Source organism: Pseudopipra pipra, chromosome 2, assembly GCF_036250125.1.
Source record: "Pseudopipra pipra isolate bDixPip1 chromosome 2, bDixPip1.hap1, whole genome shotgun sequence".
Taxonomy (NCBI): domain Eukaryota; kingdom Metazoa; phylum Chordata; class Aves; order Passeriformes; family Pipridae; genus Pseudopipra; species Pseudopipra pipra.
The window spans coordinates 69,446,003-69,468,960 of record NC_087550.1 but is presented as its reverse complement, the minus strand read 5'-3'; the positions used below and the strand labels follow the sequence as shown (position 1 = coordinate 69,468,960).

The 22,958-nt window shown below is 38.9% G+C and overlaps 1 protein-coding gene across 2 annotated transcripts in view; it reads right to left on the bottom strand.

Annotated features, from left to right (window-relative positions):
• Positions 1 to 3,855: 3,855 nt before the first annotated feature.
• SLAIN1 (SLAIN motif family member 1) overlaps positions 3,856 to 22,958 on the bottom strand; it is a 93,365-nt gene continuing 74,262 nt past the window's right edge. The window contains exon 8 of one of the 2 annotated variants that reach the window (XM_064645949.1): positions 3,856 to 7,433. In XM_064645949.1, coding sequence (XP_064502019.1) covers positions 7,415 to 7,433 — 19 coding nt within the window. In that variant the 3' untranslated portion in view covers positions 3,856 to 7,414. Of the gene's footprint in view, positions 7,434 to 15,089; positions 15,168 to 22,958 lie in introns of those variants that run through there. The other variant, XM_064645948.1, reaches the window with a different exon arrangement.

Here is a 22,958-nt window from a genome sequence, read left to right as displayed (position 1 = left end):
ATAATTACTTGCATGTTGCAAATATTTATTTGGAGTAAATAAAAAGTAAGAGAGGTTCTGGGTCAATGACTCACCTACTGACTGATACAGTAAACAATTACAAACTGTGAAAATGACTCCACTAGATTTTTGTTATTTCGTAGCTTTTCACAGAAGAGTTATTCACTTCCTCATCATCTATTTCCTCTTCTCAATATAAATAATGTCACAATAAATCCTCTGTTCAATGTTTCTCATTAAATGATACAAGTAGGAACATCAGAGCCAAAAAACAGCTAAGAAAACCAGGAATAGTGTGTCATAGTGTGGATAGTATGCTAAGAGAACCAAACACCCTGTAATGTCTGAGCTATCACTGGTGTCAGAATACAAAAAACAGTTTAAAATACCGCAAGTTACAGTAATGACTTACTTTCATTAAGGAGAGAAGCACTTTATTGCAACCATTTTTTTAGTACATGAAAACAAACTTGCTTAGGGTCTATATTGAACCATGCATACATCAAACAGCTGCACAACTCTGGATTGTGTAGAGCCAGCTCCACAAGGGAAAGCAGCATAGTCATGTTACCACAGATGATTGACTAGCCCTTGTGCACGACATGGTTAATTAGCCTGAGCTCATCACCAGAATAATGCTGCTGTGCTGCTTATCAGATCTAAGGTAGCATCATCCCCATGTCACGCTATATAAATACAGATACCAGCTCTCTCAGAGCGCACTGAAGAATGGGCATATCCATACAGTAGAAAAAGGGCAGAAGGGCTCAAATATCCAGTCTGATCCCACCAATGACAGAGTCTACAGAGTCTCACAGGGTTATTTCTGCTTCAGGATAAGTAGTCCCACTGAAAATTAAACTTGTCTTTAGAGAAACACCCAATCTAGATTTAAAAACTGCCAGTAATTCCACACTTCTTAGGTGAAGCCTAAGAATATAGCCTAAGAATAAGGTAAATATATCCACTAATGTAATGGATTGCTAAGAAAAAAAGTGCCTTTATTTTTGTTTGAATTTTTAGCTTCACCTTTTTGACAGAGGAGCTTGTCAGACCTCTGACTGTTGGACTGAACAGCTCTTTGCTGTTTGTCCTGTTTTGTGTACCGTGACCAGTTATCCTTAAGTCATCACGTTGATAAGCTAAGTAGATTGCACTGCTGGAGACTTTCCAGGTCCTTAATATTCCCATGGCTTTTCTTTGACCCTTCTCCAAATTATTCACATCCATCATGAATTCTGAGCACTAGAACTGGATGCTCTATTCCAAGTAGCAATTGCTTCTCTGCCAAATGACTTCACCTTCCACTTCTGTCCAACGGATATACCTAACGATAGTATTTGCCTTTTTTTTGTCCATATGATCCCAATAAAGTGTTATGACATGTCCTCTTCAGAATCTGTGCTTCATAGGAAAGTCCTCACTCCTGTTTTTATGGCTTACATTTCTGTTCCTATATGTTAGACCCTCTATTTGGCTGTACAGACAATTTTTTGTCTATTCTTGCTTACACAGTGTCCCTGGATACTCTTTGTTGTTAATTCATCTCTTCTTAATTTTTTCACTCCTGTTATCTATGTGTCATCACCAAATTTTGTCAGAATGTTATGTCCTTTTGCCTAATCATTGGTAAAAATGCTCAATGACATAGAGCAAAAAAATAGTCCCTCTGGCATCTCACGGAAAACACAGTTAATCAAAAAAGACACAGAAACCCTCTCTTTTTACAATTATGTATGGAGATAAACAGTTTTGCATCAATATAATGTGTGCTACATTGACCTGTTTTTCTGTAGTGTATTAATGATGATCTCATACAGTACCAAGTCAAACCTCTACCAGAAGTTCCTCAGTTCTCCAACCAAATTTGGATCTTCATTCAAAATATTCAGTAACTTTGCCAAGATAAATTTCTCGCAATTTTATTGACCGAAATAATGATATTAACATTTCTTAGTATTTTTAATCAGTGTATGTATATTGATCCATTATTTGTCCTAATATTGTGCTCTGACTGCCAAGCCTGTATTATCCAGGTCTGGGCTTTTATCCCTGCATTATCCAGGTCTGGTTTTTTTTCTGTTTTAAAATAATGGCACAATATTAGCTTCTATCCAGTCCTCTGGAAATTCCAAGGCTTCTTGAAAATCAAGACCAGAGGTTCTTTACAGTAATCTCAACATTAAACTTGACAAGGGTTTGGTTGCAAGATTATTGGAACTGCTAACTTAAGATCATGTAATGTCTTGCACCTGTACCTATCCTTAGTACCACTGGAGGATATCAGATCAGCATCACCCAACAGGAAGACATTATTCTTTTTTCTCCTCAGTCCATAATACAGAACTGAAACACTTATGACTGCCTTTTCTGTGTCAGTCATTGCAACTCTACTAGGGTCATCCTGCCTTTATTATTGTTAGTATTGGTTTTGTTTGGATCTACTCAGAAAATACTTTTTCTTTGACCCAGATGGTTACAGGCTTCCATTTCCATTCCTTAATCTTCATTAATTTTCTTTATGTGCTGGCTTCTAAGCTGTTTTCACTGATATCACTCATAAATATATCCCTGATTTTACTCATAAATATTTCTTCTTTTTTATTATTTGTTCTGCTCTGATTTCTCTTACATTAAAACTTCTTCTTTTCTTGGATCAAACACTCTGTTTTCTTTGGAATACTGTCACTTTTTCAACATCTGGTAAAATATTTCTAAGTAGGTCCTAGTTATTCATAATTCTTCTCATATTATTTCTTCTAACTGGATCTTTGTATCATATTGAATTATAAGAGTCAGTACTGCGCATACAACTAAGAGATGCAGACTGAATAGAAAAGGCTGCCACTCTCAGATGATTCAGGCATCCTGCCACTTCGACCATCCGGCAATGGACCAGTGTAGCCTTAATGGGAGCAAAGAATCCCAGAAGGATCTGGTTACCATTGCTTTGTACAGAAAGTAGTGAAAGCATTCCCATCACCGGACAGTAGTACCACCATCATGTAAGAAGACAAAGACACACAGAAAAGTTTTGCTTACACTGAATAATTAAACTCTCATGGCATTCAACAGCTACATCTTCATAACAGCATATACCTGACCAGTGTCAGACATGGAAAAAAAATTCATTTCTCTTAGAAGTTACTTGCAGTCCTTGATGATTGTTTTAATAATGTGTACTGTTTGTGCATGCTTAAAATGTGTTTTCACCTCTGCAAGAAAAAAGTGGCAACTTTTTTTATAATTATTCCTGCTTTGAGGCAACGACAGGAAGCAACAAAAATAAAAAGAAAAATCCCTCATATGGTGCTTGGATTGGTTTCTCTTTGGCTGTGGTAAGTAGAAGCATTAGTGTGCATGTTTGGACACATATATGAAGGCTACAACTTACTCTGTTGTCTGATCCCAGGAAAGGGCAGAGTATCATTCCATTCTTTTTCTTGGCTCCACATATCTAGGCTGCCAGCACATATGCTTCTTGTAGCACCTCTGCAAATATAATATCAAGCCTTACAAATCCCAATTGTTCTTTTGATGTGTGGCACTAGTGTTTTTCCAATTAGCCTTCCATGACACCAGTTTCATGGTAGATCAGCATGGTCAGACCACAGGCCAGATGTGCCAGGTGGAAATAATCTCCACTAACTCTAAATGACTGCAGAACAGATACCTACATAATCATAGTAGGTTTGCTTTTTAGTCAGTGGAGAAAAAGAAGCACCCTCAAATCAAGGTCTATTTTAACTATTTTGGAGATCTGTATCAGAATATCACAGGGGGTCTACTATTTTCCAACAATAAAATGACACTTTAGCAGTAAAAAGAGTTTAAAGAGAATAGCTCAGATGTACATGTTCTTAAAAACTGTTATTCCCCTGTATTGGGCACTCCAAGGATATCTTTTGAGCTCTTACAGAATATTGTACTTCTTGGAGAGACAGGTGAAAATAGAAACCAAGTGCTGTTAGCTGAAGTGTTCTTGCTTTGGATCTTCTTGGTCTTCAATTCCAGAGGAGATTTAGAGACATTTTAGAGTTCTGTTTTTCCTAGACAACAGTGAAAACCTTTGTTTAAAGATCTTTCCACAGAAAGACTACTAATAACCATTATCTTTCACTAATCTTAAAGGCCAAGGGAGAAAACCTGCCTCTAAATCAGTTGAAATCAAGGTATATTAATTGGAAAAGGAAAAGAAAGTTTTTATCAAGCTAAGTTTTACCCTAAAGGTAACCAATGTCAGAGACCAAGTGTATTCAAATATGGGATTTTCTGTTGATTTCATGTGAGAGGTACAAGAAACAGTGATGGGCCTCAGTTACTTATACCCTGTGGTTACTAAAGGAAATAATGCAGTCTTTACCTCCCACCCTTTTCCAGTGTGCAATGTTTTTCTCCCTTCCCTATGTGCTTGATGAAATCATTTTGACTGTAAAACTTAATTGGATTAATGCAGTTTGGCATAACTGCCACCTTTTCTGAGATGAGATAGTAAATTGCTTGGACAACACTCTCAGGCACATGGTGTGATTATCCGGGTGTCCTGTGCAGGGCTAGGAGTTGAACTCGATGATCCCATTGGGTCCCTTCCAACTCAATATGTTCTATGATTCTATGATATTTGGTTCAAGGAACTTAAAGGCTCTACAGGTATTCCTGGTTAGGCATGATTTGCCCTTGGCAAACCACATTATTTTCCTCCATATACCTGGAAATGGTCTCCAGCAGGATTTGCTCTATAACTTCTCCACAGACTGAAGTGAGACTGATTGGCCTGTAGTCTTCCAGATCCTCTTCCTTGCACTTTCTGAAGATGTACATGACATTTTTCTTTTTCACATCTTCAAGAACCTCCTGCACTCTCTACCACTTTTCAAAGATGATGATGAAGAGAACCTCAGTGACATAGACCAGATCCGTTGGCAATCTTTGATGCATTCTGTCCAGTCCCACGGTCTTGTATATGTCCAGTTTGCTTAAGCGGTCTCTAATTCCAACACACCCTACCTGGGGTAACATTTCTTTCCCCAGATTCTGCCACAGAAATTATGGAAGCTGGAAAGGAGACCTTGCCAGTAAGAATCAGGTCATTGAGTCAATCTATCTTTTCTATATCCTTCATCATCAAGTCATCCATCCTATTCATCAGTGGATCTGTATTTTTTGTTGGTCTTCCTTTTCCTCCCAATGTAGTCAGAAGTCCCTCCAATTGCCTTTCCTATCACTAGTCAGTTTAAACTCCAGCCAGGCTTGGGTTTTCATAACTTTACCCCTTCAAGCTCCAGCAATAATTTCCATACTCTTCCTTAGCTGATTTCCATTTCCCCTATCTGTATACTTCCATTTTGTGTTTGAGCTCAGCCAGGAGTTCCCTGTTCAGCCAAGTTGGCTGCCTGCCACACCTGCTGTTTCCTGCATATCCAAATGATCTTCTTGTACTTTGAGGAGCTGTCCCTGGAGATCATTGCCCTGTCCTGCTCCTTTGAGTGAGGCCTTGCTGCAGAAGTCACTGCCAAAGATTTCAGCATTTCTACAATTCTGCTAGAAGAACAGTTTATATTAGGGTTTCCTAATCCACTTCAGACAGAGCAAACCAGGTAAACTGCTTAAACAAAAGAATTTAATCCAATTAATTTTCCCTGAAATGAGTTAAGGGAGTACTCACAAATTGCTTTACTGGCTGGATATAGGGTGGTAAATGGCAGAGGTGATAACGAACATCTGGAGGGAAACAGACCACTGAAAGTCAGTGAATCTTCAAAAGCTCAAAATTGGCAATACTTAGAGCAAAATTAGGAAAGGTTGATCTGGTACTAATCAAAGTAAGTACTTTTCAAGTTATGTCACAGAACCTCCAACACACAAATTTATATTCACATTTATATATATATATATATATATGTGCAATAATTGAACTAAGAATTTTAAATTCATTTTGACATTTTAGATACCTTATGTACCTGTAGAGACCTGGGGTACTTTGACACTTTCTCTAAATGTCTCTTATTAACACTGTCTCGTTTTCTCTTAAATATTTCAATATTAATTCACCTGTGAGAATGAAAGGTTCTGATAATAATTCCAAACATGGATTTTAGGCCAAATGAGTGGCAGTATTCAAGATCATCTCAGACAAGGGTAATACTTTGAAGTTTCAGCTTCATGATCTGGATTATATATTCAACTTTCAAGGAAAAAAAAGTAGAAAGTAGAATTTATATTTTTTTTTTTATGGATAATGCCCTGAAACATCTGCAAAATAAAAACTACTCTAGTTATTAAGTGGTGTTGAACTAATTGTACTCGTTCCTTGGTAGACCCACTGGATATCCATACCACTGGATCTACAGGCACAACCGCCCCAGCAGTGATTGGAATGACTTCTGGTTTGTTCTCATCTTGCCAGCAGGCTTGCAAGGTTTGAAGAACGGTAGAGCTGGAAGCTCTCTGCAGTTACACATGGGCCTTGTTATTGTGCAAAATCACATTTTCTGGCCTTCAATGTACCATTACTCTATGGTTACAAATGTGTCTCTGAGTGGTTTGTCCTATTGACCATCACTGCAACTTTTTAGGCTGAGATCCACTTGGGAAATGGTTTCTCCCTTACTCTTAACAGACACAATGCAGAGCCTTTATCAAAACCTTGTTGGTGCATCTTCGTCATGAGTGGTCTGAGTCTCAGTTTATTAGGACTATGAGTGCTGGCACGATAGGCAAACATAAGGGAAGACTTAATGTCTGGTACCCTGGGTTTGGTTCTGTGATACCCCGGAGGCCACCTCAGCACATGGGTTCCTTGAGTTACCTCCGCCAAAATTTCAAGAGATGGCCATAGTCCTGATCTATTAGTCTCCAATTAAAAAATAACTAACCAAATTTTGTATTTACAAGTACAGATTGAATTCACATATAGTTTTAATCATGTCTCTGGCAAATAACCAAACTAACAGGGGAAAATATTATTCAGTTCTAGTCTTATATTTATTGTAACAGTTTTATAAAATTCAATAACAAATAAATTATAAACATCAGTGCTTTGAAAAATAGAAAAGGCAGCAGTTTTCCTCTGTATTTCAAATACATACACTGTATAGACAGTTATTCCTTGGCTAAAAATTCTAATGCTCTCTCCACTGTTTGTGTTTTGCCATTGTTAACAATTTTGCCATTGTTAAGTCTCCTCCCCTTTACTGGAAATAACATTTCATTTTTCCCTCTCTTCAAACATCCTACTTTGCAGATGAGCAGGATACAGAAAAAGGCACACCTACTTACTGAATCTAAACATGCCTGAGTTATCATGACATCTTCAAAGTGCTCCTCTTCCTTCCACTCTGTCCCCCACCCTTGTTGCCACATCCATATTACGATTGCTTTTGATGTCAATGTGTCTGCATTCCTGGTTCTAGTGTCAGCCATCATTTAGGATACTTAAAAGAAAAATTGAAAGAGGAAGAACAAGTCAGACTAGGACTATGTTTTGTTGTAGGAAGCCTTCAGAACATGAATCATTTTAGACATAGGAATAATCGGATTAAAATCAGGGGCTTTAAGCCATTTGTTTTAAGAAGCTGTGAAAATAACTTACAAGACCAAGGACCAAGAGCCAAATCTAGATCCATGGTTTTGTACACATAGCATAACTTGGTACATTGACCTGTGCTAGGAACCAGAAACAAAATACACAGATTAATGGTATCAGCCATGCTGAAGCCCAAGTGGTGGTTTTCAGTTGCCTGATCACCTGTGACTGGAATAATTGGAGGTGTCCTGCCTGCTCTCCCCAATATCTTTTTGCGTGCCATAGTTGATGCGCTCAGTGTAGTGGGTGGTGAGAACCCTCCCTAAAGTCTCTGTGTCATCTCCCACAGATCCCCTCCCCACCCACCCTCCCTCAGCCAGCAGTAAATGACCAAACTTGTTAGTTACATTCCTGGTGACATTTTGGATACAGTCCTCCATCTAAATCAGTGAACATCCTGTGATAGTCAGCTTCTAAGCACTCACAAGATTGCTACTATTTTGGCACAGCTGAGCAGCTCAACATATGTTTACACATAATTGGAATTTTAAATTATGCTTCTTTTCCAAGAAACTCAGCCTGGCAGGTAGACTCTATGCACACATAACTCACTTCTAAGGTATAAACTCCATGAAGAATACAGCAGTCATAATCACCTTCCTTCTAGAATTCAAAACTAAGGTATTTGCTATGCAAAAGAATGGCATTTACTATTAAAAAAAAAGTTATTCACCGTCTTAATTCTTTCCAGCCCTTTATATAGTAACTCAAGAGACACAGTACCTTCTAAAAAGCAGGGGATGATAACACTTTTTTCAAATGTCAGTTTGCCTTTTCTCACCTGTAAAAAGTGTACCAGACATTAGGCTGCAGGCTGCTCATGACACAAAGCAAAGCTTATTCATCCCTGTTTTTCATCTGTGTTATTATACAAAAATCAAAAGTGCAGCCAAGGTTGATGTGTCTGGAGAAGAGCAGAAAACTTATTACTCTTCTCCAGCAACTAGGACACTCACTCACAAATGTGGGCCTCTCATTCCTACTTGAATTTCTTCATTTGACCTGAAACAGCCATCAGCTAGCATGAGCAATGAGTGCATTCATGATTTTCTTTTCTTGCTAAATTATGCAAAGCCCTGAATGTGAAGAAAAAACCCAATGAAATCTGTCTTTCTTCACCAGAGAGAATCCCTCATTAACACATTTCAAAGTCATCATGAAAAAGCTGGATTTGTTTTCTGAGACTAAACAGGATCTATTCAAGTATTTGTTTAGAATAAGGATGGTGAGGTCACTACAAGTCAGTCAGCAGAAGTATTTAATTCAGAAATCAAATTATTTTGGATTGCTATTTATATTTCTTGTCATATATAAAAAGAGCAGAAACCCATTTAGTTGCAACTTGTGAGACAGGCTAGGAATTATTTCTAAATTCAGATTTTTTAGTGTAGCATAGGTAGTAAAGACACATCAGTGTTAACACTGGCACAGATACACACAAATTTAAAATTGTTGGTGGAAAAAGTCTTTTACATCTCTTAAAACAAACTGTAAATAAGACTGAGTCTACCTGAATGCCATGTGAAAGATTGTCTTGCTAATCTGGGATTTCTCTCATTGTATTCATGTATTTTTGTTCTTCTGCACTTAGAAAATTTTCTAAAGTATGTCGGGGGGGGTGGTTAATACCTTGGGCCTCTACAAAATTATTTAAATTCAGTTTAATTTCCAGTACCATCTACTCTCCTTTCAACTCTAAACAAACAATAAAACATGTCTTCGATTTTAAGCCTAGAATTGCACATGTGGGTTCTTTTTCTTTAAGTAAATTTATTTAACATTTTTAAAAGAACTGTGGAGGGGATTACGTCTTCTTCATATACAAGTTCATTCTTTGGGCTCTTTTAAATAGGATAATTAACTTAAGATAATTATATAATGGGTGTTTTCAGTCCCAAATTCCAAATACAGTCAATACATATGTGTGCACATTTCTGCAGAACATCATGCGGAAACTCTTGGAAAATCTAGCCTCAGCAACCAAGGGAAACCACACTCTTATCACCATGCTGGCAAAACCAGCAATGCCCTGTCTGTACTGGCACCTCATCTATCAATAAGGTCATGTAGAGCAGTTCACAGGCAAGCAGGCAGCATTCCTACTCCAAGGCAGAGGACCTTTACTTCCCAGGCTATACATTACATGCAGCTTTTGCTTGGTCCAGGCAGCAAAAGGAAAAGTATGCTGGATGTTTACTGTTCCTCAGAGTTCTTGAAAATACAGAGCAACACTGGCCATGTTGCTTCCACATGGCTGCATTTTCTGCCTGGAAACTTAATTATGGTAGATTTAAGAGAATTTTAAATATTCATCCAATATTCAGTGTGGAAATCCTGAATGATATCCCGATCTCCTCTCTACATAACCATTGCAGCATGGAGATCAACTGCACAGGAGGTTCACTGAGAACATGTCCCATATGCAGCACGTTTCATATTTACTTTCCCATTTAAAACTTGAAAAGGGTAGATTGAGATTAGATATTAGGAAGAAATTCTTTACAATGAGGGTGGTGAAGCACTGGAACAGGTTGCTTGGAGGAGTTGTGGTTGCCCCATCCCTCTCCCATTCCTAGGACACAAGGAATGTTGCCCCACCCCTCCCCCACTTTCCTAGGACATTCCCTAGATCAGGGAAACAAAGGCTCCTCAGGTGAGTTTGTGTTGTGGTGCATGCATCAGGCATTGGTGTAATCCCTTGGTTTATTAATAAAAAGTGGTTGAGCAGTTCAAGCAGAACTGAGCTTGAATGGATGCCCTCCTTCCACAAATTTCTTTTCTCAAAACGATTCAGAAGCAGGGACCTGGTTGACACCCCCATTACCACACGGACTATGCCACTCATCACAGAATCACATAACTGTTGAGGCTGGGAGGGACCCTGGTGGTCGTCTGGTCCATCATTCTTGCTCAAGCAAGACCACCTACAGCTGGTTGCCCAGGACCATGTCCAGACGGCTTTTCCAAAGGGGAAGACTCCACAAGCACTGCAGGAAACCTGTTCCAGTGCTCAGTCTTCCTCACATTAATAACAGTGTTTCCTGATGTTTCAGTTTGTGTCCATGGCCCCTTACCTTCACCCCTGCACAGTGTTTCAGCTTTAACAGCAAACAAAGACTGTCCCTGCATCTCTACTTTGGCAATAATTATATAAAATAGCAACAAAGGATTCAAAGCCCTTTATAAAAAGAAGGACTTGAAAACCAAAGCTCCCACTTCCTATTTCATGAGTTTCATGTCCTTCCTCTGTCCACATAATGAACTGAACCAATTGTCCATATGCTCAGTGGAGCATAGGCATCTATCAACTGCAGCTGGCTTTATCTTCATTTCACACAGGTATCTAAGGACTTTCTAGACATATAGGGGCTTACAGTCCACAGGAATCACTTAGGTGACTCCTGGTAGTCACTTAGGTGACTCAGTTCTGCTTGAAACTGGTAGGCTTAATGTAGCCCTACATGTTCTCATTGGCCTGTAAATGAATCAAGTAATGCAGCAATAGAAGACAGATATTCCTTGATGGATGGCAAAAGCTACCCTATAAAATAAATTAACAGTATCTAGAAAATACATCATGTCTTAAACACTTATCTTACTTTATTGGAATGTAACAAAGATTAGAAGACATGAAAACAACTAGCAATTATATTAATAATTTTGTTTATTGCTTACTGAGTCACTTTAGTCATCCTGAATGAGACTGAATGACCAGTTTGGCAAGTCTCTCTGAAGAATGGTACTTAACATTTAACAGAAGCATTATTAGTTTGCCCTTTAATACCCCCTGTTCTTCAAACCCGACAGAAGTTCAGCATTCAGCCTTCTCTGCACTCAATCTAAATCCCATTAAAGTCAATGCAAGTCTCTCCCATTTTAATGGGATTTAAATCAAGCCTTTAATCCTCAGTGTCTCTGTCCTCTGTGTCACCCACAGACAGAAAATTATGAATGTGGGTTCCTGATGTAGATATTGCTGCAATGGGAGGTGAATTGTAGAAATCAGTGCAACTTACTGTAAAAAAAAATCTTTGTGTCTCTTTCTTATTGATGAGAGCAGAAGATATTGTATAATTTAAGAAAAGTTAAAGCAAATATTTAAGCTGTAGAGTCTTGAAGCTCTTCACTCTGCCAAGTCTACACCTCTGAAGGGATTCGCCTGCACCAACAAACTTTCCTAAATTTTGGAAGCTAATCCTTCAAGTTCCTTTACAGGACAAAAAAGTGTCACCTCCAGATGGCAATTCATCTGATCTGTCTTAGATGTATGTTTTAAGCTAAGATGAACAGCTTTCTTCTGATGCTTATTTCTTGACACTGATCATACTGGGAAGGTTGAATGGATAACTCAGATATCTCATTTTTAGCTGTCTATAGTTAAGGCAGATGTATTTCACCCCTCATAGGATTTTTTTTTTAAACTGCAAGAGGTACCCTTTAAACCTGGAAAGTAGAGTTAGCTCACCTCTACTGTGATGGTGTTCAGTTTCATTTCTATAGCTAGATGCAAGGAGCATAAGATGCTGGTTTTGAAAAACAATTTTTTCTTTAAAGTAGAATACATATTTTATGTAGAAACAACTGGTTTTATATACATATTTTGAATTACAGAGAGATCATCACATCTCTTGTTAGGTTATTGCTATAGTAAATCATCCTTACTACTAACCATATTATTCCAGCTCTGGTAGAACTTCGTAATTTCTTTAATATTTGATGCAAATCCTCTCTAATAGTTTGCAGTCCATATGTTCAAGACTTGCATTTGCCCTTTTAATCACAACAGTATGTTAGGACCACATAGATAATTTGGTGTTTGCTGAAACTCTTTAAAGCTTTTAGCCATGTTGCTTTTCAAGGCACATATCCTTGAAAAGTAATATATTCACTTTTCCTGCCATGAGTGCCTCATAATTAGCCGTACTATAAACCTGTTTCTCTCCACAAGATACTAAGGGAGTTTTTCCACCAGTGCATCTACCACGTCTACTTTAATCATTTTTGTTAAGCCAAGATTAGAGCTTCATATTGTGTAGACAGATATATGAGTTTAGGGTGTGTGATGGTTTTTCCCCAGCTCAGCTGAGACATCATACTGACAGAAAAACTTTCCATCATAGATCATATCCATAACTAAAAGTTTGCCTACAAAGCCTGAGGACAAAAAAAAGCAATCAAACAAAAAGAAAACTTAATGTACACATAGCTTTCAGTAAGAAGTATTTTTGGGGATACAACTTGGCAGGCTCCACTAACAAACACATTTACTCTTCTGTTACACATTTACACCAGTATTAGAAATATTACCTTGTTTCCAAGTATTTTGTTTTTATAGAAGTTTCACCCCAAAAATCTGTTCCTTGATGCTATCACAGTGATGGGAAAAAAAGTGTATAACACCTGCTTGAGTCTACCATGCAACAACAGGAGCTGTATGAATGATCTTTCCTCCTCACTATTTAACTGTGTTATTGCCAAAAATTATTGCAACAAAAAATTACTATTATGAAAGCTCAGTTGTGGACTATGTGATGAGGTTGCTTTTTTATATGTAATGCAATTATTTGTACATGATGCAACCATGAACTCTCTTGTTCTTTTTCTGCCTCATATTTGAGAAAAAAAAACAACCACAAAATATTAGTTACAATCGAATAAAGACAGGTCAGTTTTTTTGTGGATTTTCTGAATGTATAAAAAATGCATGACTAGGACTAAATTGCCACTTGTAAACTAAACACTGGAAAAGTCATAAACCTTTGAGTCACATAGAAAATGTATACTCTGAGCAAGAATATTCTTCAAGCCACTAAGTTTTACATATAGCACATATATTATTGGGTATGGTTTGAGCTGAGGAAAGAGTTGTGGTGACATAGAAATCTAAGGATCTTGAAAAAGTGAACAACTTGGTATGAAATGGTCTTTTATATAACTCAGAAAGAACTGCGTGTGGTTGAATGGCTCTAAGACCTTTCTAGTAAAATCCTGATCAATCAAGCTACCCTTGAAAAAAAAAAAAAGAAAAAAAAAAAGTAGAAAGAGTGAAGTAAAGAAAATTCAGAATCAGGAGTCATTTTTTAGTTCATGGGACTACCGGAGTGCTTACAGCTCACAGCTACACAACTGGCAGATGTAACCACAGCACTAGCTGTGTGCCCTGTCATTACAATGCTTCCTTTTGTCCGATGGCTGCAAATGTTTGACAGTCATTAGAAAGTCGTCCAAGGAAATACTTCCTTTCCATGTACAAGATCCTTGTCGTGGGTTTTTAACACTGAGCATTCTCAGTAATTCAGGCATCATTAGCAAAAGAATAGTTTCTTACAGCTTGCCTCTGCCCTTAAGGGTCTTTTATAAAGAGGACAGAAGCTCTTTGTTATCACTCCTTCACACATTATTAACAGAGATTTAACAGAAAGAAGAAGGGCTTGTTACATGCCTGCTGCAATTTGTCTTTTATTCGGTTCATTCGGATCTTCATCATGTTCACCAGAAGATGGATGAACCCAGATCCAGGGTGACTCTTTCAATATTAGACAGAAAATTATTTCAAAAAGGCAGACAGAATAATCTCGCCCTGAAAAGAACCAAATCAGCTAACGAGACAGTAACTATTCCTGCATGCCAAACAATATTTTTGTACAACAAACTGCTGTTCAACAAAGGAAAGTAAACCTCAGTGATATGCAGATATATTACCTTGATAACTTGATATGATCATCTTTTTGTCTAGTGGATGTTTTTACTTTTTGTCTCTGCTGCCTAATTCTTTCCAGGCTACCTATGCACATTGCACATCCGTTGCTGAGCCCCGACTGTCCGGCATAAAGCAGTAATTTGCTCTGATTTCTTCTAATCCTATCACACATTTGGGTCTGCAAACTGATAGCTGTGATGGGGTTTTCAGCTGGTGTAAAATGGGATCGCTCTACTGCTGACAGCAGTCAGGCTGACTCAACACTAGCTGAGCCTCAGCTTCCTCAGTTCAGCCTTTGGCAGGGTCCAGGCCCCCACAGTGACTTGCCACTTTTTACAGTTCCAGCAATATTTTGATGAATTTGGGACCATGCCCAGTATGAATCATAGGCAACTATCCAGTACTGATGCTCAGGGCAGGAAGCTGTAGATCTTTCCATCGTGGCCCAATGAGTCACTTAGCTTCCAGTGAAAATTTCTGTTACCTCAGAATTTCACAAAGGGATGAAGAAAACAAAAAGACACAAATATAAAAAGGGAGTTCACAACATGGGAGCCAGCGTTACACATGTCATGCCTATATGCTAAAAATCTCTGTGACTTCTTGACAGTCAAGAGCTCTCAGCCTATGAAATTTTGAGAGTATCTGAATGCTGAAGCTTAAAGATAAGATTGCTTAAGTGCAGATTATCCAGGAAATGGTATTATCTAACCTATATTTTTCTTAGAGCGCTGTTTACATGTTCCATTTTATTTGGCAACAAAATTAATTCCTGAAAAGTCCCACTCACTTCTAGCATCTGTTCCCACTCCCTGTTGAGGTTCTCTGCTTTACGGTGTGCTCTTGAAGGGTCACAGGGATGTGCCAGGTCTTTTCAATGATCTAGGGTTAAAAAAAATAAGCAACAAAGAAAACAACAACAACAAGCCAATATCTATTGTGACTTTTGAAAAAATTGAAATGAGGGAGCAAGCAGCTGTGGGTGGACAGGAACCTTCCAAGATAATTTTAGCATTGAAAAAACTGTAATGCATAACTATGATTAAAAAATAAACAAAAGCATATAGGTATATGGGAAGCCTTTAAATCTTCCATATCAAGAACAGTGCAGTGCAGGTCTACTGGTTTAGTCCACAGGAAACAACTAGAGGATGCTCTCTCCCTACAGGTTAAATTCTTCCAGCTATTGGATGGGTTTGAGCAACTTCCTCAATTCAAGGAGTTGAATAGTCTCAGACTGAGCACAAATTTGGTCAGGTGTGTGCAGTGCGAGATGTTTGTAACCAGCCTGGCAAAGAGAGCCAACAGTGCTGCAGTGAGGCGTGTGGATGTAATTAAGTCATTCGAGGTAGAGTAAGGAACGGGAACCATCCTAAGTGACTGAGCAGTGAAACGGCAGGTGGAATTCAATGCAGATAAACGTAAAGTCATGGGGGAAAACATTTGGAAAAAGAGACCTAGTATCACATGCAAAAAGGTGATTACACATAAAATGAGCAGAGGTATTCTGCAGCAAGATCTTGGGCTTAGGCTAGACAGTGCTGTGAAAGCAACAACTCCAAGTAGAACATTAGGAAACATTAGGGAAGGATAACCAAAAGGACAGGAAAATGTTTATGTCATTGTTTAAATCCATCATTCATTCACACCTTGAATAAATATTGTTTACAGCTTTGATGCCTTCATTGTAGAAAGAATATTAGGAACCGGCAATGTTTTGATCCACTTTTTCCCTTCCCTTCATGTCAAGACACTGCTAGGGCAAAGTACTGTGCTAGACAGACGCTTTTTCTGAACCATTCCTATGACCATACATGTATGTGAAGATTATTTTGTGACTGAGAGCTACAGCTTAAAGTTCTGACAAGTGAAAAATGTACTGACAGCTGAAAAATGTACTTGTTGTATACTCACCACCATACCTCCATGTGAGGACAGGGGGGATGAAGACTTGATTACAAAAAGAGCATTCGAAACACTATACATATGAAATCATCTCAAGTATAAACAGCAACCAGTGTGAACAACTTGCTATGCTGCCTATACAGGTAGTAAGTTGAATGCTGGAAGTAATGCTATAGAATGCAATAACTGCTTGCTACTGTGATCAGGGTCAAAATATGGCTCAAGTATATCTGCAATATCTGTGACCAAGCTATGGCAGGTACAGACACATACTACAATCATCCAAAGCAGAACTTTAACTGGGTTATAAAATAGCCTAAGGCAGCTGCACAGACAGGGCTTTTGATGCTGTTCTCCCATGTCCAGTTCAAGCCCACCCCACCTTTCTCACAGCTGCATACAATGCCAGTAGGGCACCACCAATGCTGGAAAGCTCACAAGCAAATTTGTTTGAATGCTCAGCTATTAACGGTTGCAAATCCCGGGAGAGGCTGATTATTTCCTCTTTGTATCAGCAACATTCCAACTATGTGGGAAAGTCCAATTAATTCAAATGATATATTTCTGCTGCTGAAAACAAAATGTCATATTCAGAACTCTGAAAATACCACAGACTCTGGTAACATCAACAGTACCCTGTTGTTGGTGATAGTTGTAACACGTCCCCCATTCACTTGACTGTTTGAACACTAAGAGACGTATTCTCTTCCTCACTCTGTTTCCCCTTCACTCAACTGCTAAAATGACAAAAGGAGGCCGGCTGAATGCTACAGGCTTTTTACAGAGTATAAAACTAGTGCCTTCACATGGTCTTAGGAAAACAATAGTGCAGACACAATCAGCTGCTTCAGAACAACTGAGCAATATGGAGATACAAGTTGGACTGAGAGAGATCAGTATCAACTCACATCTGCACTGTGCCTATGCTGCTTGCTGACCATGAAAACAAACGGAACTGAAGAGCTAGATACTGCTCACAACCTCTTCCTCAAAGGCTTTATTTGGATTAGGGCTCACAAGCAGTTTGAGTAGTTGGTCACCCCTCTGTACTGGTATTTTGAATGTCAGCTGGGAAAAACAGGGAAACAGGTTTGAAGTTTAGCAGGACTGATCAAAGCAGTGGTGAGTTCTGGTATAAGAAGGTCTAACTGATATTCAGGAGCAGGGAGAACAGTTTTTCTAAAATGAGATGTGTATACAGTACTTGTTTCAGAAAGAAGAAGTGTATACAACATAATCACTGTGAAATACCCCTAGGTATAATTAAAAAATATGGCCCACTGTTAATGAAAAAAAAGCAACATTCATATCGATGTCAAAAATGAAACATCTACATAATCATAAAGATAAGGACAGTTACCTCTGTAATGTCATTCACTATATAGGGATCTTAAAAAATCTGAGACCCTGAATAATAAGCATGTAGCAAATAAGAAAGCTGCAGCACTGCTTCAACCCTGTACTGATGTTTAACCCAGGATTGCATAGCGAAGGGAAAGGAAGCCACCCGAAGCATAAGAAGCTGGCAGTAGTGCCAGAAACAAAAGACCCAAATCCCATGGATTATCTTCAGCATCAAAGAGTCTTTATACGGTGCAACCATCTTCTTTGTGTGTTTTCAAGTAAAATTAGAGCCATGTGCCTGATCAGTCTGATCACTGTAAATCAGCCCCCACCAGAAGAAATTTCAGGAGTTCAGGTTCCCACAGGTCTAGATCAGAAAAATTCTGAGGATATGTTGGATCCTGCCTTTTCAGTTCCCAGGGAACCCTGCATTGCAAGTCTAATAGAATTAGAGGTTTTCAAGGGCTATCAGCTATCTGTTGCAGATATCCTTAATTTCTCTTTTGAATCTTGTCATCAAAACTCAGTCTAAATCCAGCTGAATACATCTCAAATCCCAGAGTGAGCATTCTAATTTGACACTGAGAGTGCCTTGCTGCACTTAAGCATAATCCCAAACTCTACCTGTTCTCAAATCGCTTTAAGCAAAATTGCAGAATTGCATTGCTATTGCAGAGAAGGTGGTACACATAAAACCTCAGACATGCTCTCCTGGTGCTTTTCTCTCTTCCACATGATAGGATTTAGAGAAACCCTCCCATAAATTACGTGATTTGACTAGGTACCTGAATCTATGTGAAATAAATCCAGAACATAGGACCTGAACAAAAGGCTGTTCACAGTGAACAATATCTAGCAGAAAGTCTATTTAAATATCTCAGTGAAGTAAACTGGATAATTATATAGTATTCATATACAATATGTAGTAGGGAAGAAAAATTCTTTCTACAGAAGAGATTCTCTGCTGCATTTCTTCTAAAAGTAGAAGGAGGTCATCCTATCAGGCAGTGTTCAAGTTTGAACTCAGAAGGGAAAGCAGGAAAAAGAGGGAGAAACAACAGCAATGACCTCTCTCTTATACTTTAGGAAATACTTGTTTGGAGGAGTTGCATGAGAACATATAGATTTAATGTTTTTGGTTTCTTATCAGGCTGGACCAAACTCAAACCAATGACCTTAAGGTTAAAAGCCCTACATGTCTTTTCCATGTTTCCAAACAATCCTACCCTTCCTACTCATAAAATATCTTATTCGGAAGTCCACACCACTGAATTACATATGGCTTGTAAAAACAATTAAGTCTAGACAAGGATGTTGAAAGGTTATGCAGGGAGAAAATTAGAAGGGCCAAAGCCCAATTAGAACTTAATCTGGCTGCTGCCATAAGAGACAATTAAAAATGTTTCTATAAATATATGAGCAACCAAAGGAGGGCTAAGGCAAATCTTTATCCTTTACTGGATGGAGATTCTGGCTCGCTGGTCAAACCCAGAAAGCTGAGGTGAATGATGTCAAAATCATTTGGTGGCTGGTCATAAGTGTTGTTCCTCAGGGTTCAGTCTTGGGACCAGTCATGTTTAATATGTTCATTAATGATCTGAACAAGGGGATTGAGTGCACACTCACTAAGTTCACAGAAGACACCAAGTTGGGTGAGAGTGTTGATCTGTTGGAGGGTAGGAAGGCTCTACTGAGGGATCTGGACAGGCTGGATCAATGGGCTGAGGCCAACTGTATAAGGTTCACCAAGGCCAAGTACCAGCACCTGCACTTGGGTCACAACAACCTGTAAAGCTGTCTGGCAGAAAAGGACTTGGGAATGCTAGTCCACAGCTGGCTGATCATGAGCTGGCAATGTGCCCAGGTGACCAAGGTGGCCAATGGCATCCTGGCTTGTATCAGAAATAGTGTGGCCAGCACGGCCAGGGCAGTGCATTTTGGCTGACCCAAGTGCCTACAGGTATGTCTGAGATATGTGTGAGCAGAGAATTGCTTTGCCGAGAAAAAGTGTGTTTGCATCTGTGTGCATGTGTGTGTACATGTATGAGCAGAACTAGGCCAAAACCCATTCTAGGAAGGTGTAGTGGGCATGACTGGCAAGGTTTGGGTAAGAGAAAGCTACAGAAGTGACTTGTCCGGGAGAAGGCCATGAACTATCCTGTACAATCACAGCCCATTCCAGCCAGCTGAGCAACCAAACCAAGCTGTGCCAAAACCTCAGCTGGTCAGAGGAGCACACAATGCTTCTGCTCAGACCTAAGCAGGAAAAGACAATAGCCAGAGAAAGAAGAAGCCAGGCAAAGAAGCCAGACCATTTTATTATGCCAATTAGCTTGACAACTCTACTAGATAAATGATGAAAAAGTCTTCTTTGCATTTCATTCTGCATACTTGAATTCATCCTATATAATGCTGCTTGTTAAGGCATATTCTACATCTGAAAATTTCAAATTTTCAGTTTAATGAAATTTTTGGTTTACTATTTCAGTTCTCTATGTTTGGCTGTAAACACTGCATATATTAATATTGAATATAGTTAAAATCAAAATGCTGTTTAATTACCTAACATGTTACTTTATTACAAAGAAAGGTCATTTAATATATAGGAAAATGAATGTGTAATTACTATGATGTTACAAAGATGAATGAATTGAGGGAATGACAATAATATTATGGGCACACATTCCAAAAGACACAAGTTGAAAGAGCTTTATGTTATTAACTTTATTGGGAGTCCTTCCAAAAGACTCGAGTTAAAAGAACTCATGCCATTAATATATTTGTGAGTCATTCCAAAAAAAAAAAAAAAAAAACAGTAGTAGAAAGAACTTCTTGTAGGTTGATTTATTTGTTGATTTAAGCAGAAAAGTTAACCCTTTTGGTATTAGATGCTGGATTTTGACAGCAATTCACTCTACTAATGACTCTTGTAAAGGGAGTTGGGCTTTCCTGGACTAATATTCATTAAATGTTGAAGTTAACCACTTGAAATCAGGTGAGGTTTTTCCTGTCTTCTCCATATATTTATTTTCCTGATTCTTCACAATTCAGCCCTTCTCTATTCTCTCTGTTTCATATTTATCACTGACGTGTGTTGCTGCTATTACTTTTTCATTTGAAGTGTTCTTTTTCTGCCAGAACAGATCACACTCCTGTAGACAAGTTCTCAAAATTTTTAATTTGTTGGCCAGTACTTCTGCACTGATAGTAGTGTGAGATACTCACTTGTTTTCTTCCAAAAATGTCTCTGCATGAGTTTCTCACACAGGATGTTCTAATACTAGGAAATTTTCCTCAGTCTATTACATGATGAGGGAGATAGCTTGCATGCTTGTTATGCTGGATAATACCGTCTCACAGTTCTGCTTTATTTCCACATCTTTTCACACCCATATTTCAGGTTTTTTCTCAGATAATTTTGGGCCAGGCTCTGTGTTTTCTGTGCTTTTAAAAGAGCACTGAATATAGAGGTGTCCTGGCCATTGCAGAATTCCAAATAGTGTCCTATCTTTACTATCACATTGTCGTATCCCATGTTTCACACTCCACTCTTAGTCCTTTGATCTTCCGGACCACATATATATATTCCATTGTGGGGTGGTGTCAGAAGGACTGGAACCTAAACAGTTTCCTTGTGAAAAAAATGTGCAAGCATAAACTGGAAACCAGCAAATGACAGAGTTTTGTTCCTATATAAAATATAAAAATAAATCCTGGCAGATCTAGATTCCTCAGCCTGCAGGCTTCATTGCCTCGTGTACCCTTCCTGGTTCTCATGCTATAGACCAAAACAACATGCCTTAACCTTGGCAGCATGCTACAAAACATTCTTGTGTTAGATTGTAAGGCACTTGTCTTGTTTGTGTCCATTGCTGAACTGAACGGTGCTAAACAGCATTTAAAGAAGTGGCAGCTGGAGCCAAGAGGAGATCAACACTCATGGTTTCACCACTTCAAATTCTGAAAACATAATCTGGGGCCAAAGAAAGAAGCTGGAATTTGAGGGACGTTTCAGGATTTCCAAAGTATGCACAACAACTTGGGTGGAGAATTAGCTATGCAACATGCCTGTGATCCCATGTGCTCAGGACAAGCCCTACACAGAGATGCCAGAGTCCAAGAGATAGGTCTGTGTCTCAGCCTCTCCAGACTACCCAGACCCCAGCTGTGCAACATCCCACAGGATTAGCCTCCAGATGGTGGTAACCATGGTGATGAGGGCCCTAGGAATAAGTGGACAGGCACATGGTCATGACATTTATGAATCTCCTCACTGAGATTCATCAATGCCCTGCAGAATCGGGGTGTGATGTCTCTACCAAGTCACACAGCTGTAGGTCATAGCACTGGGAAATCTGGGAGTAAGTGTCCCTTTAGTGTCTTATATGCACAGTGGGAAGATGCACTTACTGCTTCGGAAAGGCCAAGAGCAAAGCAATGAATGGACATGGGCAGAAGGGTCTTGGCCTTATCTTCCTCTGAATTACCTGGCAGGGAACTTTCTCTTTCCAAACTGGTTTGAGGTGGACAGCCCCCCCCAGGGCCACTTCTTGTCCATGACAGAAAGGCTCTGATGATGACGTATTATTGCTGCATGGCAGGAATGAACTCCCCACAAAGAACTTCATGTGTTCCCATTCCTACCTTAAAGTTTTGGAGGTACTTTGAGCATCCCAAGTCCAAAATATAATGGTCCCATCAGAGAGTGCCCCCCTCACCAAAAATTACTGCTCAGTAACAAAGTCTGCCCTCCTGAGAAAGTGAATTAAAGGGTAATGTCCCAGTCAAAACAGCCTTGTCTGATAGTATCAGAGATGGGAGGAGTCCATCTTGCCACGGTCTGCTAGATATTTTTGTTCCAACACATGGGGTGTGAACAAACCTAAAATATTCTTCCCAGTCAAAAGCATAACACTGCCACTAACAACATCAGTAGCCATACCAATAGACAAATTATGTAGCAGGTCCAAATAAGAGGTTAAGCGTCTGTCTCTGTCATACAGAGAACCGGAGATACTTAAAACTCAAGGGGACAAGATCCTGAGCAACCTGATCTCAGCTGGCACTGCTTCAAGCAGAGAGTTGTATCAAAGGACATCAAGAGGTCTCTTCCAACTTAAATTACTCTTTGATTCAGTGATTCTAACACATATTTATGCTAGAGTATCATCACACTCAAGTGTAGGAAAAAAATAATCACCTAAATTAGAAGACCCATGTACAGTCCAAATGAAACCATTGCTAGCAACTGAGATAGTACAGTATAAAGCTTAAAGTTCTCTAGAGGCTTAACATACTGTCTTTCTCTCTGACTTCATTACATACGTGAAAAATAGAATACATTTAACAAATATCATGGAGCAATTTTCAAATTACTTTTTATGTATAGAATTTTTCACTCATGGTAAATCACTCACTATACAA